Source organism: Sceloporus occidentalis, unplaced genomic scaffold (assembly GCF_023333645.1).
Source record: "Sceloporus occidentalis isolate IW3139 unplaced genomic scaffold, rSceOcc1.0.p SCAF_7, whole genome shotgun sequence".
Lineage (NCBI taxonomy): Eukaryota > Metazoa > Chordata > Lepidosauria > Squamata > Phrynosomatidae > Sceloporus > Sceloporus occidentalis.
This window is the reverse complement of record NW_028316987.1, coordinates 24,584,358-24,601,774: the sequence shown is the minus strand read 5'-3', so window position 1 is coordinate 24,601,774 and position 17,417 is coordinate 24,584,358. Positions and strand designations below refer to the sequence as shown.

The 17,417-nt window shown below is 39.9% G+C and overlaps 1 protein-coding gene across 2 annotated transcripts; it reads left to right on the top strand.

Moving 5' to 3' along the window:
* The first annotated feature begins 1,258 nt into the window (after positions 1 to 1,258).
* Positions 1,259 to 17,152, top strand: LOC149309413 (fumarate hydratase, mitochondrial). Of its 2 annotated transcripts, none has more exons than XM_089532403.1 (10): positions 1,259 to 1,369; positions 6,774 to 6,908; positions 7,017 to 7,127; positions 8,752 to 8,928; positions 9,441 to 9,623; positions 10,391 to 10,556; positions 11,199 to 11,402; positions 12,003 to 12,130; positions 14,883 to 15,036; positions 16,963 to 17,152. In XM_089532403.1, the coding sequence occupies exons 1-10, from the start codon at positions 1,292 to 1,294 to the stop codon at positions 17,103 to 17,105; spliced, it is 1,479 nt and encodes a 492-aa protein (XP_089388529.1). In that variant the 5' UTR covers positions 1,259 to 1,291; the 3' UTR covers positions 17,106 to 17,152. The 2 variants fall into 2 exon arrangements, with proteins under 2 accessions (XP_089388529.1, XP_089388530.1); XM_089532404.1 differs by lacking the exon at positions 1,259 to 1,369 and adding an exon at positions 2,824 to 3,197.
* The last annotated feature ends 265 nt before the right edge of the window (positions 17,153 to 17,417 follow it).

Below are 17,417 nucleotides of genomic sequence, written 5' to 3'. Positions count from 1 at the left end.
GTGTGTATATATATATATATATATATGGAGTTATTCATCATCATTGATGGAAGATATATATGTGTGTGTGTGTGTGTGTATATATATATATATATGGAGTTATTCATCATCATTGATGGAAGATATATATGTGTGTGTGTGTGTGTGTGTATATATATATATATGGAGTTATTCATCATCATTGATGGAAGATATATATGTGTGTGTGTGTGTGTATATATATATATATGGAGTTATTCATCATCATTGATGGAAGATATATATGTGTGTGTGTGTATATATATATATATATATATATGGAGTTATTCATCATCATTGATGGAAGATATATATGTGTGTGTGTATATATATATATATATATGGAGTTATTCATCATCATTGATGGAAGATATATATGTGTGTGTGTGTATATATATATATATATATGGAGTTATTCATCATCATTGATGGAAGATATATATGTGTGTGTGTGTGTGTGTATATATATATATATATATATATATGGAGTTATTCATCATCATTGATGGAAGATATATATGTGTGTGTGTGTGTGTATATATATATATATGGAGTTATTCATCATCATTGATGGAAGATATATATGTGTGTGTGTGTATATATATATATATATATATATATGGAGTTATTCATTGATAGAAGAATACTAGTCACTGCGACCATTCTGGGCTTTGGAAGCCCTTCTTTTAAGTTTACAGCTGTTGTTTGTTTGTGGTTTGTGTGTGTTTACATGTATTTTACAGTTATGTGTTTATATGTTTTTTTACTACAATAAACATGTCTGAAGAAAGAAAGGTCTGGAATCTATAGAGCTGAGGGAAGCAGGGTGCGATTTTTCGCCAACCGCCAGGGGGCGCTCTCGAATGGAGGCAGGCTGCTACTGCGGCTGCGCAGTTTGGTCGTAACCACTTGAGCCAGAGTTTCACCCTTAACGTTCCTTCCGCCTTTTCCCGTTCGCTCTGATTGGCCTGGGAGGGAGGGGGCGTGGCGTCGTCTGGTCTTGTCAGGGTGGCTGCTCCGCTCTCTCCCCCTCTTCTCTCCCATTGGCCTCTCCACAACCAGGCCCCGCCTCCTCTCTCCTCCTCCTCCTCCTCCTCCCTCGCGCCCGCCCCTTGCTTTCCCTGCAGCGCTTTTCCTGCGCGCTCTGATTGGGCTGAGAGGAGGGGGGCGTGGCCAAACCGCTCCCTCTCCGGCCTTCTCATTGGCTGCCCCCGCTCCCCTCCTAGGCCCCTCCTCCTCCTCTTTCACTAGTTGCCGACCTTCATCAGCAGCCATGCTCCGCTCCTTGCTTTCTCTGCAGCGCTTTTCCTGCGCGAGGGTCTGTCACGCGCGCCTCCCGCAACGCAGAATGGTGAGAACCCGGATGTAGAGGGAGGGAGGGAGGGGGGAACAGAGGGGAGGGCCTCTGAGGGAGAGGGTTCTCTCTCTTTCTTAAAGGGCACCTTGAGGAGGAGGAGGATAGGAAAGGCCTCGTTTAGGAAACACCTCTGTGGCTGCATCCACACTGGGGAAATAACCCGGTTTGGACCCGCTTTAAATGTTTCTTGGCTCAAGGCTATGGAATTCTGGGAGTTGGAGTTTGTTGTGGGCCCCACAACAAACTCCAACTCCCAGAATTCCATAGCCTTGAGCCAAAGCACTTAAAGCGGTGCTAAACTGGGTTATTTCTCCAGTGTGGATGCAGCCCAGGTCCAGTTTTGTCTGCTGTATTTGAGGTCCCAAACACACTGCGGAAACAATCCAGTTTGAGACCGCTTTAACTGCTCTGGTTCAGTGCTAGGGAATCCTGGGAATTGTAGTTTATCAGAGCTCTCTCTGACAGAGAAGGCTGTGTCAGTAGCCATTTAATTCTCTTTTCCATTGGACACTGAGAAGAGCTGTTGTGTTTTCATCGATCACCAGGCCTAACAACAAACATTAGAGCCGTGGCATTCCTGCCCTTTGATGAACATACTCATACCTTACAAACACCTGACATTTCAGTAGTAATGTGTTGGTAAAAACGCGTATGCCAAAGGGCTTTATAGGTCTCACACATTCCGGACCCATGTTGCCTATTGCATTCCAGGGAAGAGTTCGAAAGGACACTATATTAGTAGGAGGTAAACTTCCTAAGGTGACTGAAACTGTGTCTAGGGCTGCTTTAGTCCCCATGATTAAAAACCTTAACATCATCTTGGGGAAGTCAGGGAAAAAAAACTGGGTCCCCCGAATATGACTCCTAGCATCCTACCCAGTGTTCCCCTTCCCCTTTGGTCAGTCTCTTCTTCCTCTTGTCTGCTGCTATCCTGTTAGGTTATGGAGAGGACATATTTTTCAAGACGCCAAGATTGATAAAGAGATCGATCGCAGACTGGCAAAGGCATATAGCGCATTCGGAAGGCTTCACAAAAGAGTCTGGGGTAACAAACACTTGATGCGAAGCACAAAAATCAGTGTGTATAGAGCCATTGTACTGTCTGTTCTCCTCTATGGGTCTGAAACATGGGTCACCTATCGCCAGCACCTACGACTCCTTGAACACTTTCATCAGCGCTGCTTACGCACAATTCTAAATATACACTGGACTGACTATGTGACGAATGTTGCTGTCTTTGAGCAAGCAGGGATCACCAGCATTGAGGCCATGCTATTGAGGACGCAGCTGCGCTGGGCAGGACATGTTTCTAGGATGAAGGACCATTGCCTCCAAAGAATAGTATTCTACGGTGAACTCACCATGGGTCAGCGTAACAGGGGCGCCCCAAAGAAGAGATACAAGGACTCCCTGAAACAACATCTCAGGCTTGGCCAAATTGATCACCAACAATGGTCTGCCCTGGCCTCGCATCGGGAGGCATGGAGACGCACTATCCGTGACGCTGCAGCCTTCTTTGAAAGCTCACGGCGAACGAGCCTCAAAGAGAAATAACAACGCAGAAGGAACCACAATCCAGAAACATCACCCAAGAAGACTTTCTGCTGTGCTTTCTGCAACCGGACCTATTTATCCTGGATTGGCCTTTTTAGTCACCAACGCACTTGTACAAAGCGCGGGATGAGTCCTTCCTGAATCTTCGTTCGCGAAGCAAAGCCAGAGAGAGAGAATATTTAAAGCTATGCCTTAGAGTCGTGTGATGGGGTTGAAGATGTCTGATGAAATCTTTCTGACCTGTGGTGTAATTCTGCATAGTGAGGAGGTTAATATTTAAAAGGGAAAAGTACAAATAATGGTTGAATTATTTAACCTTAGCAGCGGGTTGGCAATGATATGTTATGGAAGGTCCTTGAGAATGAAGAGCAAATAATGAGAGATTTATAGAAGAATCTGGTTGAGAGACTAAGGCCTGTTACAGACTGCCAAAATAAAGCTGCTTCGGGTCTCTTTGGAGGTATGTTATTTAAATGGTGCTTGCATCCTAAGAATCCGGAAGCTGCACCAAAGCTGCACTCCAATGCTTAGGAATAGAGTGTGGCTTTGGCGCGACCTCCGGACTCTTAGGACCCATGCATCATTTAAATAGCATACCTCCAAAGAGACCCGAAGCAGCTTTATTTTGGCAGTCTGTAACAGGCCTAAGAATGCTAAACTCTAGGAGCCTTTTGAGATAGTTATTGGTGAATGGTTTCTGCTGCCCAAAATAGTTTGACCAGAATGCTCTGCTCCTAGAGGTTAGTGAGTCCAGCTGATTTTCCTGCTGATCTGATAGAATTTCTTGCCGATGAATCTTGTCAGTCTCTGGAATATGGAGAAGACCTATGCGGACAGTACATTAAATTGTAAGCATCTTGTTCCTTCTGCAAGATTTTTATAGGCCACTCTTTGGGCCGATACAGACAGGCTAAAATAAAGCTGCTTCGCATCACTTTGGAGGTATGCCGTTTAAATGACACATGCATCTTATGAGGCCAGAAGCTGCTCCAAAGCTGCACTCCAGTCCTTAGGATTGGAGCATGGCTTTGGCGTGGTTTCTGGCCTCTTAGGAGACATGCATCATTTAAACAGCATACCTTCAAAGTGACCCGAAGCAGCTTTATTTTGGCCTGTCTGTATGGGGCCTTTATTTTTTGGGAAGCTGGAGGTGATGAAACAAAAGTGGAGACACTTGGACAGGGACGGTAAAGAAAGTTGAGAAGGCATGGAGGAAATATCTGGGGACTGCCATAACATTTCTCCTTAGTTTGTTTGTTGTTTTCTTGGACCGTCATGTCTCTAAGTATAGTGAGATATTTTCTAAATCAAGCACTTACAACTCAAGGCATGTATCATGTCTACTATTCAGACATATAACCCCATCTTCGCTAGTGAAAAAGGCAGAGCCTGAAGGTAATTTTATACACAATATTTTAATAATTTTGTGCATGAAGGAAAGTTTATGTACACTGAACCATCCAAAAGCGTCACTATCTCAGCTTCTCATATAGACAGTTTTGGGTTTTGGAGTATTTTAGATTTCAGGATTCCAGATAAAGAATACTCAACCTGTAGAATTCTACTTAAATGTTAGGAAGATTTTCTTGTCTATAAAAATTGTAATAAGCTTCCTTGGAGGGTGGTAGACAGTCCTCCTTTGGAGGTTTTTAATCAGAGGTTTGATGTCTGTCTCTTGAGCTTTTTTTTTTTTAGTTAGCTATTTGGGTATTAGATGAGATATTATTGCAGTCTGTGCCAACTCAAGTGATTCTAGGATTCTAATATGGACAACGAAATCTGAGAGGATCCAAAGATGAAAGTTGTGTAGTAATGGGATTATGGGAAATGTGTGGCTGAGCAAATCTTGGGCCACTGCTGCCATCGTCCTTCACCATTAGTTATTTATTTAGCAGTGATAGAAGTTAGTAGGTCATGTGTTCACCTTCCCTTCAATAATGAATAAGTCCCCATTGTAACAAAGAGCTAACAATTCAAGGTCTCCTCAGTGACTATCCATTAATGAAACTGACCAGAGGAGCCTCAATACTGGACTTAACCCTAAATGGTGTCAAAGGGCCCAAACAGACAGGCCAAAATAAAGCTGCTTCGAGTCACTTTGGAGGTATACTGTTTAAATGACAGGCACATCTTAAGAGGCCAGAAGCTGCACCAAAGCTGCGCTCCAGTCCTTAGGACTGTAGCATGGCTTTGGTGTGGCTTCCAGCATTTAAACAGTTTAACTCCAAAGTGACCCTAAGCAGTTTTATTTTGGCCTGTCTGTTCAGGCCCAAAGATATCCTAGTGTGAGACTAGTTGGACTGTTGCAAACAGTGGCCATAGTGCTATCCAAATTTATTTATATGTAAGTGAATAATTATCAAGGATGTTAAACTATTTGCCACTGAAGCACACGGAGGGAAGCTTCTCTGAAATGAGTAGATGAATAAAAAGAAAGTTGAAGAGCAAAGTCAAGGGGATCATAGCTTTCCATAATGGTAGAGAGTTATCTAACATCATAATGATAGAAGTTCAATAAAAGTACTGTAGATCAGAAAAAGAACCACAAAGTCATCAGCATGTATAATAAGCAGTGTCATGGTTCTCTGAAACACTAGAAGTGTGGCTCAATTGAGGAAAGCAAAAAGAGACCATGAACTTGCCAAAAAGGAATAGAAGTAGATAATAAAGAATGTAGAAGATTTTTGAGGAATGTATTGTTGAAAATGTCACAACTGACAAATGTTTCAATACATCAAAGTCAACAAATGTGGGTAAGATGTCATTTGGACCATTGGAAGATAAGGGAATTAAAGAAGTACTAAGTAAGTACAAGGGGACTACAGATTCACTGCAAGAATTCATATTTCTAATTTATAACTTCAGGAAAGCAATCTGAGCTTCTGAGGCAAAAAGTGTTTATAGGAATTCTAGATCCATGGTTATAGGAATTCTAGACAAACTGGGGGAAAAGAAATTACCATGTCCAAATGAAGTTCATCAAAGAGTTCATAAAGAACTCAAATATGAAAGTTCAGATTTCTAATAAACATGGTTAGCATACACATATGAAATGAAGTCTATATTAGTGAGCTGGATAGTGTGATAGTCTACACTCAGTGTCCTCATTGACCACTCCAACTGGTATTCACGCTGTCATATTCACTTATGCTAAAGAACTGGTTGGCATACATTTGCCAAGTTGGTTACATTAATTACTCTTTATCCACAGATTTTTTATCCATGGATTCAAGCATCCATGGCTTAAAATATTCAGAACAAGCATAAATTCCCAATAGCAAACCTTGATTTTCCATTTTATATAAGGGTCACCATTTTGCTCTGCCATTTAAATGAATGGGACTTGAGCATCCACGGATTTTGTTACCCACAGAGGGGTCCTGGAACCAAACCCCAGTGTATAACATGGGCCCACTGTACTATAGTTCTGTATTTTCAAAGATTTTTTTAAAGCAGCAGGGAAGAAGGTACAGCCTGGGATGATATGGTATATGTTCACACTGTCCCATTAAGATGTAAAATGGTTCCTGCTGCAAGCACTCCTTTCTGTGATCCAACACTCACTCTCAGCAACAAAAAGTAGCTTGAGGAGGCAAGCTTGCAGCAGGAACCATTTTGTTGTGCATGTGGCACATAAGTAAAAATATAGACCTACAGTTCAGTGACAGCTACCCACACACCATATAACAAATACTTTATTGTGGCACATGTGTCTTGTGTGAAGTTAATTTTAAAAACAACATTCTAGCATTCTTTCCTAATACTTGGTGGTGGGGGTTTGGGGGTTGAGGAGGAGGTTTAATGCAAAGTGGCCTCATTTTGACTTTGGCTCTTCTTTTTGCAGGCTAACCAGTCTTCCTTCAGAATAGAATACGATACCTTTGGTGAACTCAAAGTTCCAAATGACAAGTACTATGGCGCACAGACCGTGAGATCCACAATGAATTTTAAGATTGGTGGTGCAACTGAAAGGATGCCAGTACGTAATTCAAACCTGAATTTATTCTCTAAAAGCAAAGTTAAGTTTTACTACCATGTAGCATATGTACATTTCCACCATTTTAAAGATGATTCTTTTAAATCTTAGCTCCAAGTAATTAGAGCTTTTGGGATCCTAAAACATGCAGCTGCTGAAGTCAATCAGGATTATGGTCTCGACCCAAAGATTTCTAATGCTATTGTAAAGGCAGCAGATGAGGTAAGAAAGAACATACACACTATGAACTAATTTATATATAAATGTCCAATAATGAAAGAGCCATCTGTGGCTTCCTGTGCGTAACTTAAATAGTTAGGGTGATGTTTTCATTAAAAATAGGCAGAAAATCCTTATCAGTAAAGTGAGTAACACTGGGAAGCACTATAATTGACTTTGGAGTTTTGTTTGTTTCCTGACATAAGGAACAAAGTCAGATGGTTTCAATTTACATATGAGTACATTTGCATGTAGCCATTTTAACATGATGGGGACAAATCTCATAGAGTGAATTCTAGTCTTGCACGCCCTCCTTTTTTTTCTTGCATGGACAGCAGGAGAACTTCTGAGTTTAGTTTCTCTTTTAAAGAATATGTTTAATTTGGATCAGAAATCCCGACTTAAAATAAACAATGGCCAGTTCAACAGGTAACTTTTTCAACCCATGGTTTGATGTAATTAAGCAGAGTTCATTTTGAAACAGGATAATACATATCCTATATGTATGAAAGAAATGTACTTTTCTGTGGTACCCTAACTTCAGAACACCATCCCTAAAGGAGTTTAGTTGGTGCTGAGATAGCCACCTTTAGAGATCAAGATATTTTTATTTGCCTAGGTTTTTTATATATTAATCAAGACAACCTGCCTCCCTCCTCCAATATAAATGCATGTGCGTGTGCAAGCACAAACTTTTCCCCACAGGAAGAGGAATCCTTACTATTAACTTCTATATTGAACAGTTAGAAATAAAAGCTGAGATTCCCCTGGATTTGCATTTGGTGGCTAGAGTGCCTTCTTCTCGTCCCCTTCCCCATATGAGTATAAAATAAAAGTCTTACTTTGCTCTATCCTTATTGTATTATTTTTCTAAGAAATAAATATATGAAACTTGACATACAGAAATACTGCCCTCTGAAAAGTCACGCTATGGCCCCGATCTGGTGTTTTTCTGGCCCAAAAAGAAGTGGCAAAATGCTGCCCCTTTTTGGGGAGTGGAAAAAAGCTGCTCTTCTGTGGCATGGGGCGTCTGAATGCCAGAGCACCACAATGCTAGCTGCCGTCTGGGTGGGTAGGTAATGTGACATCGGCCTGGGGGCTGCGTCGAGGCATGTGTCATCTAAACACCATGCCCCCATGCCACCCCCAAGCTAACGCTGTTTCAGCCCTAAGACTCTTTTATTATATGACTTGTAAATAAAGTTTTATGAACTGCATTGTGCAAGTAAAAGCTAGACCTTAAGGTGTGTTTAATTTATTCTCAATTTTACTATTACACTTAGTTAAGCAGGGCTGGCCAAAAACGTCATTGTTTGAGGAGGCCAGAAAATGACACTCTTATCTACCTAAGTCAAGGTAAATAGTACTCAATGCCAGCCAGATTGTTTGGGCATGTAAGGTCAAAACAAAAAACAAAAAAAATGCCACAAACACTTATCTCTGACTCTGGAAGTAAAAATACCATAGTAACTATTTCGTGCATTTCAAGACATCCAAAATCTGCTGCCTGAGATGCCTGGTTCAGTCTGCCTAAGGGTAGTGCCAGCCCTTCATTGAGTAGTATTTTGTATACACTGATGGTACTGTGGATTAATGTGTTACTAACAGTCATGTCTCTCTTTTATAGGTATCTGAAGGTAAATTAAATGATCATTTTCCTTTGGTGGTGTGGCAAACTGGATCAGGAACTCAGACCAACATGAATGTTAATGAAGTCATCAGCAACAGAGCCATTGAGATACTGGGTGGTAAATTGGGGAGCAAAGACCCAGTGCATCCTAACGACCATGTTAATAAAAGCCAGGTCACTATGTGCTGCTTCCAAATATTTTTTTTCTGTCTTTGCATTAGAAAGACTGTTTTTGTGAAAGGCCATAATATTTATGCAGGGTGCTTTAGCACAGGGTAAGATAGATGTTAGTATTTTCATGGCAAGTGATTTTATTTTCCACTTGTAAAAAATATTTAAACAAAACAGGTAAAGCATTAGTAAAGATCTTGAAAATTCTTCAGAAGATTGCTTTTGTGCTCTTCATATAATTGCATAAAAATAGTGACACAGAAATCATTAACACCAGTTACCCCACAAGTTTCCGTATGGAAGTGGTTTTCCTAAATCATCCTAAACTGTGGATCAGCTAGGAAGTTGGTCTGCTTGAGCAACTGTTTTTTTCTAATGGTGTGAATGACATCATTAAGGGGCAGTCCTCATATATAGCTCAGAGTGTTTTTCTAGCTTGTTGTACAGTTAGGATCCCATTGTGAGATGTTGATAAATGTTCAAGTAACATGTTTGTTGTGTTTGAATGTTAACAGAGCTCAAATGACACCTTTCCAACTGCAATGCATATCGCTGCAGCACAGGAAGTTCATGAAGTGCTATTACCAGGCCTACAAAAACTTCATGATGCTCTTGATGCCAAGTCAAGAGAGTTTTCCAAAGTTATCAAAATTGGACGTACTCATACACAGGATGCAGTTCCTCTTACTCTTGGGCAGGTACACATCATTTGACAATTCAGTCTTTTGTTATACCCTTTTGTGGAGGTTGTTTACATATATTAATACAGGTGCACCTAATTTAATGGAGTAGATATTGGAGATTACTACATTGATTCCAGAGGGAGAAATAACATGGTAATGATAGGGAGAGGTTCTTACACCATAAAAAAGAACAGGTCAACATGTTTCAGCAAACTTTTTTAAATTAAAAATTAATATGAACATGTGTAATGGAACAACCAACTCTGGTAAGCCTTGCATTAATAAAAATGTACAGTCTAGAGACCACTTGAAGGTATTTTCCAAAATGTATCTCAGGCAGACTTTTTCTTTCACCATCCTCCACTTTTCTTATGGTTTCCATTTTGGTAGCCAAAGTGTAGAGATCTGTCCTTTTTTAACATGATGCTAGTAGCTGGTGAGGCAGACTTATCAGCTCTGTCATCTTCTCTCTGTTTTAATGTTCACACATGCTACTGCAGACACACTGCTGCAAGCCAACATTGAAAATGTTTCTATTTTCCAGTCCCTGCCCCTTTACCATTTTTCCATTGCTGATGCAGTTAAAAACATCCAGCTGGACAAAGGATGAAGAAGAAAGGGGCTGGCTAGGCATAAAAAGGTCATTCACTGTCAGAGGTTTTGTTAACTGGGGTGTTCCTATAGTTGGTTGCCATTCAAAAAGTGGCCCATTTTAGATATTTATTATGCAAAATGAGAATTAGTCAGTAATGTGCTCATGCATGTATCTCTCCCCTTCCAAGGAATTTAGCGCTTATGTACAACAAGTCAAGTATGGCATCGCTAGAATCAAATCAGCCATGCCAAGGGTTTATGAGCTGGCAGCTGGTGGCACTGCAGTTGGCACAGGACTGAATACAAGAATTGGTTTTGCTGAGAAGGTGGCTGCTAAAGTGGCTGCACTCACAGGTAAGATGGGACATGAAAGAACCTATTCTTGGTACTTTGATCCAGTTTTTAAAGAAATGCCAGGGGGGACAATGAAATAAAATAGACCAGAATTTTTAATAAGAAATTGCAGGTATGCACTCTAATCCCCTCCTTTGGTGTTTCATCTCCCATTTTCTTTGTAAATCAGGATGCCACAGTAGCAAAGCAACAATCATTACTATTTTGTTTCCTGAGTCATCACAGCTCTCAAGTGAGCAACTGCCAAAGCTAGAAATAAATCCTGAATTTTTGGAATTAGCCATTCCAACTTCCCTACTAGGGTTAGAATAGTTGGATACTGCAATACTGGAAGGTAATTGTGTAGCTGTATCCAGTGCTGATATTCCATGTTTTGAGGCAGTACAAAGCCTTCAATTTAATGTGCAGAATGTAATTGGATTTTGTCTCCTTCATTTTGTGTTTATTTTCTCAGCTCTCATTTCCTTTTCTTACTTGTTTGTATGGAACTGAAGAAACAGAGTATTCACTGTGAGATAATAACAAGTTGTACTACATATCTCCATAAATAGTTTCATGTTTTAATGGTGTGTGAATAAAGCATTAGAATAGATGGATAGAAAGCTAATGTTTTACAGTTTTAAAATCTCTTTCTGTTTCTAGGCTTGCCCTTTGTTACTGCCCCAAACAAATTTGAAGCCCTTGCTGCTCATGATGCCCTAGTTGAACTGAGTGGGGCAATGAACACAGTTGCTTGCAGCTTGATGAAGATAGCCAATGACATCCGTTTCCTTGGATCTGGACCACGATCTGGTCTAGGGGAGCTAATCTTGCCTGAAAATGAACCAGGAAGCAGCATTATGCCAGGTGAAGAACAACAAGTTTTCTTGTAGGTCTTGTGCAATATCTTTGTACCTAATATTATTGTGACATACACATTATAATATATGTTTATCAAGTCTTCCAATATAACCTTATGGTGATATTTTTCTGCTCCCCATATATAGAAATAGGTTAAAGCAGAATGACTGAAAGTGACAACTCTATACATGGGAATTTTGCTCCTGCATATCTTTGGTCTGTGAGCAGGGTTGTGATAACGGGTTAATCGGGGGCAAGAGATGAAGCAAGTTTTAAATAATTCTGGGAAATAAAAAGTTTCAGCATCCAGAAGTGTACCAAACTTTATTAGCTGGTAGAACACAGTTAATTCTAGTAGCAGATATTGGCACCATATGCATAGTGCTATAAACTACATGGGTTTTTAGTAAGTTGATAGCTGAAGTATAGGGTTGTGTATGTTTACAATCCAAGCCTTTTTGTATAATTTTGTCAAATAATATTTTAGTTGCTTACCTAGTTGCTTTCATAATTCTGTTTGAGAAAATAGAAGGATTTTTTAAAAAGAGACTAATGAGAAATTAATTTAAAAATTCATCACTACTTCTCCCTGCTCTCCTTTTACAGGAAAGGTGAACCCAACTCAGTGTGAGGCCATAACCATGGTGGCAGCTCAGGTGATGGGAAATCATGTTGCTGTTACAGTAGGAGGCAGCAATGGCCATTTTGAGTTGAATGTCTTTAAGCCCATGATCGTAAGTTTGATGAAGTTCTTATAATAAACCTTAATGGCATTTGGGAATTACGGTATTTCAGTGATGTTGCAGAGCCTGTAATCATAGTTGTAATAGATGACTGAAACTTTTTAAACTCACATTCTGTGCACAAATTCATTTCAGTTTTTGACCCTAACATTCTTTTACCTAACCTTCACAACCTTTTGACGCCACAATCAGATCAGTTATGGTTCAGCATGTAGTTCTTCTCTTTGTTCACACATTTAAACAATACTTCTTTTTTTGGCCTTTCGGCACTGTTGAAAAAGTAATGCTGGATTTTCAGCAGAGTTCCACAAAAGTATGTTATATTGAATGCAGAGTTAGCATCTTCATACCTACTTTTATTTTTATTTTTTAATAGTAGTATCTTACATAGAATCATAAAGTTGGAAGGGGCACCATAGGCCATTGAATCCAAACCCAGCTAGAGCCAGCAGGTAAACTGTCCAGCTTCTTTTTGAAAGAGAAACTCTTACGTCCAAGAAATTCCTTCTAATGTTCAATTGCAATCTGCTCTCCTATCATTTAAAGCTATTAGATTGAGTCTTACATTCTGGGGCAGCAGAGGACAAAACTGCACTCTCCTCTCTGTGACAGCCCTTGAGATATTTAAAGAGTGCAATCATGTCAGCTTCATTCTTCTCATAACTGCACAAGATGCCCAGCAACTTCAATCTTTCCTTACATGTTTTGTTCTCCATATGTACTGAACACAGTACTTCAGGTAAGGTGCAAAATATAGGTACAAACTAGCACAAAATTATTACTGCCTTTATCTTGGAAACTACACTTCCATTAATGCAGGGTAAAATATTATTTGCCCCTTTGCTGCAGCATCACACTGCTTGATAATGTTCAAATTTTGATCAATAATAATTCCAAGGTCATTTCCACATGTACTGCTGATAAGTATTCCCCATCCTATACCTGTTTTGGTGCCCTAAATGTGGAATTTTGTATTTGTCTTAGTTGAGACAACAGAGAGTTTCATTCTATTTGTTCTGTTGAATTTCCCATTCGTTTCAGTTCTTCTAAGTTTTTTGAATTATGTTCCTGTCTCCCAATGTGTTAGCTGCTCCTCACAGCTGCTCCTCTGCAAACTTGATGAGGATTCCCTCTTACCCATCATTTAAGTCACTGTTAAAAATATTAAAGAGTGTTGGCCCCAGACCAGAGACTTCCTTCCAGTTTGAAGCACAGCCATTGATGATTACTCTTTTAACACTGTAGAGAAATCTTGTAGCACCTTTGAGACTAGCTGAAAGAAAGAAGTTGGCAGCATGAGCTTTCGTAGACTTCAGTCTACTTCCTCAGATGCATTTAGTGGATCTTGTAACACTTTTCCAACCAATTAAGGATCTATCTGATAGTGTTCCCATTTATTCCACGTTTAATGAGCTTATCAAATGCTTTGCTGAAATTCAATCCTCTGGTGCCTTGCCTGTTTTCCAAGATTTCTGAAAAATTTTAACAAGTGATTCAGAGATTACGCCATCAAGTTTCTTCACTACTCAGGGATGCAGTTCATTTGGCTCTGCAACTTTAGGTTAACTAGGTGATTCCTGATTATCTCCTTGTCAAGTTTGACAAGTTTGCGATCTGGATTCCTTGCCTAGGAATGCTGATGCATGGGAGCATTATAACAAGCTTCCTTAATCTGTTGCCCTCCTTGTGAGTTAGAATTACTTGACTGTGCTTGCTAGAAATAATAGGGGATGTAATCCAGCTCATCTAAAAGAATTATGGTCCAACTTCCTGTTCTGTCCCATGACTTTTGAAAAAGCCTTTAAAAAGTGTGGGGGAAAGTGTGGCAAAATCTCTCATCTGAAAGATCCATGGTCAAGAGGTGCAGCTTCATGACTCTTCACAGGCCCTTGGTCCTTACAAGAAAAAGGAAGACAATAATAAATTATTAAGCATTTAGTAATCAAGCAACCTAGAGCATAAATATAGTAATACATGCAAAACAGGAAAATATGCACTTTATCAAGCTGCTGAAGGATTACAGAATTCAGCTTTCCTAATGACAAGTACAAGCTGATTGGGTTATTATTAATTAGCTTCTGAAATAACCTCATTAATATAGGGTCCGAACAGACGGGCCAAAATAAAGCTGCTTTGGGTCATTTTGGAGGTATGCTGTTTAAATGCTGCATGCGTCCTAAGTCATGCCAAAAGCCACGCTTCAGTCCTAAGGACTAGAGCACAGCTTTGGTGCCGCTTCTGGCCTCTTAAGATGTGTTTGCCATTTAAACAGCATACCTCCAAAGTGACCCAAAGCAGCTTTGTTTTGGACTGTCTGTTCAGGCCCAATATGAGGAAGAAATTGCTTTTTATATTGCAGCATAACAACACACTTTTAATAGTTTTGCAAATCACTGAGAAAATATTTTCATGCTGAAGCATGAGCATGAAATGATTAGATATTTGGATCCCCTTCTCCCCAGCTGTGGCTGTTTGCCCTTTGTAAAACTGTGTATCTGAAGCCAAAGATTTGTAAATGTATCTTTTTTTCAGACTCCAACCCTCTAGAAGCTTACAAATTTTGCCCTCCAGAAAGAATGCAAACTCAATTGGGATTAAATGAGTCTTTCCTGCCTATAAATGTGCTGTAACAATGCTCTTTCCAAAAACCTCTGAGCTGAAAATTTTAACTCAAACTTTTGTTTTGCTGTCAATCTGATTAATGGACTTCTTTAAAACTTTTAATTATTCTTAATCTTTTTAGATTAAAAATGTACTACATTCTGCACGGCTCCTGGGAGATGCCTGTGTTTCTTTCACTGATAATTGTGTGGTAGGAATACAAGCCAACACAGAAAGGATTAACAAACTAATGAGTGAATCATTGATGTTGGTGACTGCCCTTAATCCTCACATAGGTAAGTATCTTAAACCGCTGCTTGTCTTGAATATGTGTTGCTTAACATAAATATAGGAATATGAAAATAAACAACTATTACATTAAAAAGTTTGGACCTTGGGAAAGCCATGTAACTTTTTATGTACTGACTGAGAAGGAGCTAATGAGTCTTACATAAAACTTTTGCTGGGGATGTAATTAGGAAGAATGGTGAAAAGAAAATCTGCTGTTTTCCCAGTACAACCTCCCAGCACCCCATGTTCCTCTAGATCAGAGGAAAGTGAGCAAAGTATAGTTCTGGGGTAATACGTGCCCCCAAGCCTGTTTTTAGAGCCTCTGACTTCCCACCCCAATACACATTTTTCTGGCAAAACAAAAAACGGTGAATTGCCTCTTTCAGAAGCTGCCAGGAGTTGAGATTTATCTTTTAAATAGTTAGCAATAATTCCCTGTGCTGTTTGGTTTCAAAAAGTATCAACTTTTCAAAACCATATGTAGAAGTTGGTCCTCTCCAGGGATTGGACACTGGCCTTCAGACCTGCCAAAGTCGCCTACCCCTACTTTTATGTTTTCCAATTTATAGAGCCAAAACAATGAGGGTAAAATGAATCTCATTAACTTTAGGACCTTTCCTCTAAAACATAGGCCTGCCAAAATAAAGCTGCTTCGGGTCTCTTTGGAGGTATGCTATTTAATTGATGCATGGGTCCTAAGAGTCCGGAGGTCGCGCCAAAGCTACACTCCATTCCTAAGCACTGGAGTGCAGCTTTGGTGCAGCTTCCGGATTCTTAGGATGCATGCATCATTTAAACAGCATACCTCCAAAGAGACCTGAAGCAGCTTTATTTTGGCAATCTGTAACAGGCCATAGTGTTGCAGAGCTGACTGTAAATCTTCAGCAGTCTTAAGTCTGTGTGTAATGTAGGCATCAACGAGCTAATTGAGTATTCCAGTGGTGGCTGAAGAATACAGCAGTAAAAAAGATCAAGAGCCACCCCCGCATAATATATTTTTTGTTTCATCGCTATGTGGCAGAGCTGATTGCCCAGCTTTCACAGTGAATGGGAACAGATCTCACCTTTGCGCACAATCTCTCCCAGGGTTCTGGAAGCAAGTTGTCTATAGTTCTTTGTGGGTTTTCGGGATGTGTGGCTGTGTTCTAGAATAATTTATTCCTGATGTTTTGTCCGTGTGTGTGGGGTATATATACTGTGTGAGCCTTGGTTGAGAGAAAGTGATTTACATGTTAATCTGTGTGCTGGTCTGTTGGTGAATGGCAGGGTCTCAGGGTGTCCATTTAATTTAAAATGTTAATTGAAAACACTGAAATTCTGGACCATGCCAATCAGGTCAGGATGCACAGGTAAAGCATTGAAATCCACATAGACAACTTGAACAGGAAAGAAGAAACCCTGAAAGTAAACAAAGGCCTGTTACAGACTGCCAAAATAAAGCTGCTTCAGGTCTCTTTGGAGGTATGCTATTTAAATGATGCATGGGTCCTAAGAGTCCAGAGGTCGTGTCAAAGCCACACTCCATTCCTAAGCACTGGAGTGCAGCTTTGGTGCAGCTTCAGGACTCTTAGGATGCATGCATCATTTAAACAGCATACCTCCAAAGAGACCCGAAGCAGCTTTATTTTGGCAGTCTGTAACAGGCCAAAGTTTGGCTCCCAGTCCTGAAAAACACCAAAATCAAGACTCAGCACATGCAAATGAACATCATCCAGGGTCAGGGGGATTTCCCAGCAAACAATTGATCATTAACTAAATAGACACAAATCCTCCTGCATATCTGCCCACCCTGAGGCTTTGCCATTTACCAACAGACAAGTAGATAGATTAACATGTAAATCAACTCTCATAGCATAATTGAATTTATTCGGACTTCCGAATAGACCTAATATGAAGCCATAATTTTCATACTATTTTTCTTTTTGCATTAGGATATGACAAGGCAGCCAAGATTGCCAAAACAGCACATAAAGAAGGGACGACGTTAAAAGAAACTGCTATCAAACTTGGATTTCTCACCTCAGAACAGTTTGATCAGTGGGTAAAACCAGAAGATATGCTGGGTCCTAAGTAATTTTAACAAGCCTAGTTCAAAGAGAAAAAATAAATTGCTTAAACAAAACAATTTTGTTTCCTGGGTCTGTTATACAACCAGTATTTCCATTCTTTATGTGACGTAATGGTATTTTCCACAAGTGTACCTTCCATACTTACGTGCACTGCAAATACCCTTAAACGTTTTATTCATCCATCTTACTACTATTTATAAGGCCTGTTTTCAGGGTGTGGTGACATTATTGTGGAATGATCTCCTCTGGAGATCTCAAGAAATACTCTGGTGCAGAATTGTTTGGGGCAACAATTTTGGACTTCATCTTCCTGTAAT

What these genes read in the sequence shown, in the direction of transcription:
- LOC149309413 (XM_089532403.1), top strand. Translation starts at nt 1,292, where the DNA reads ATGCTCCGCTCCTTGCTTTCTCTGCAGCGCTTTTCCTGCGCGAGGGTC. An exon ending in ACCATGTTAATAAAAGCCAG is followed by an intron (nt 8,929 to 9,440) that starts GTCACTATGTGC and finishes GAATGTTAACAG; the next exon opens with AGCTCAAATGACACCTTTCC. An exon ending in TGCCCTTAATCCTCACATAG is followed by an intron (nt 15,037 to 16,962) that starts GTAAGTATCTTA and finishes TTTTTGCATTAG; the next exon opens with GATATGACAAGGCAGCCAAG.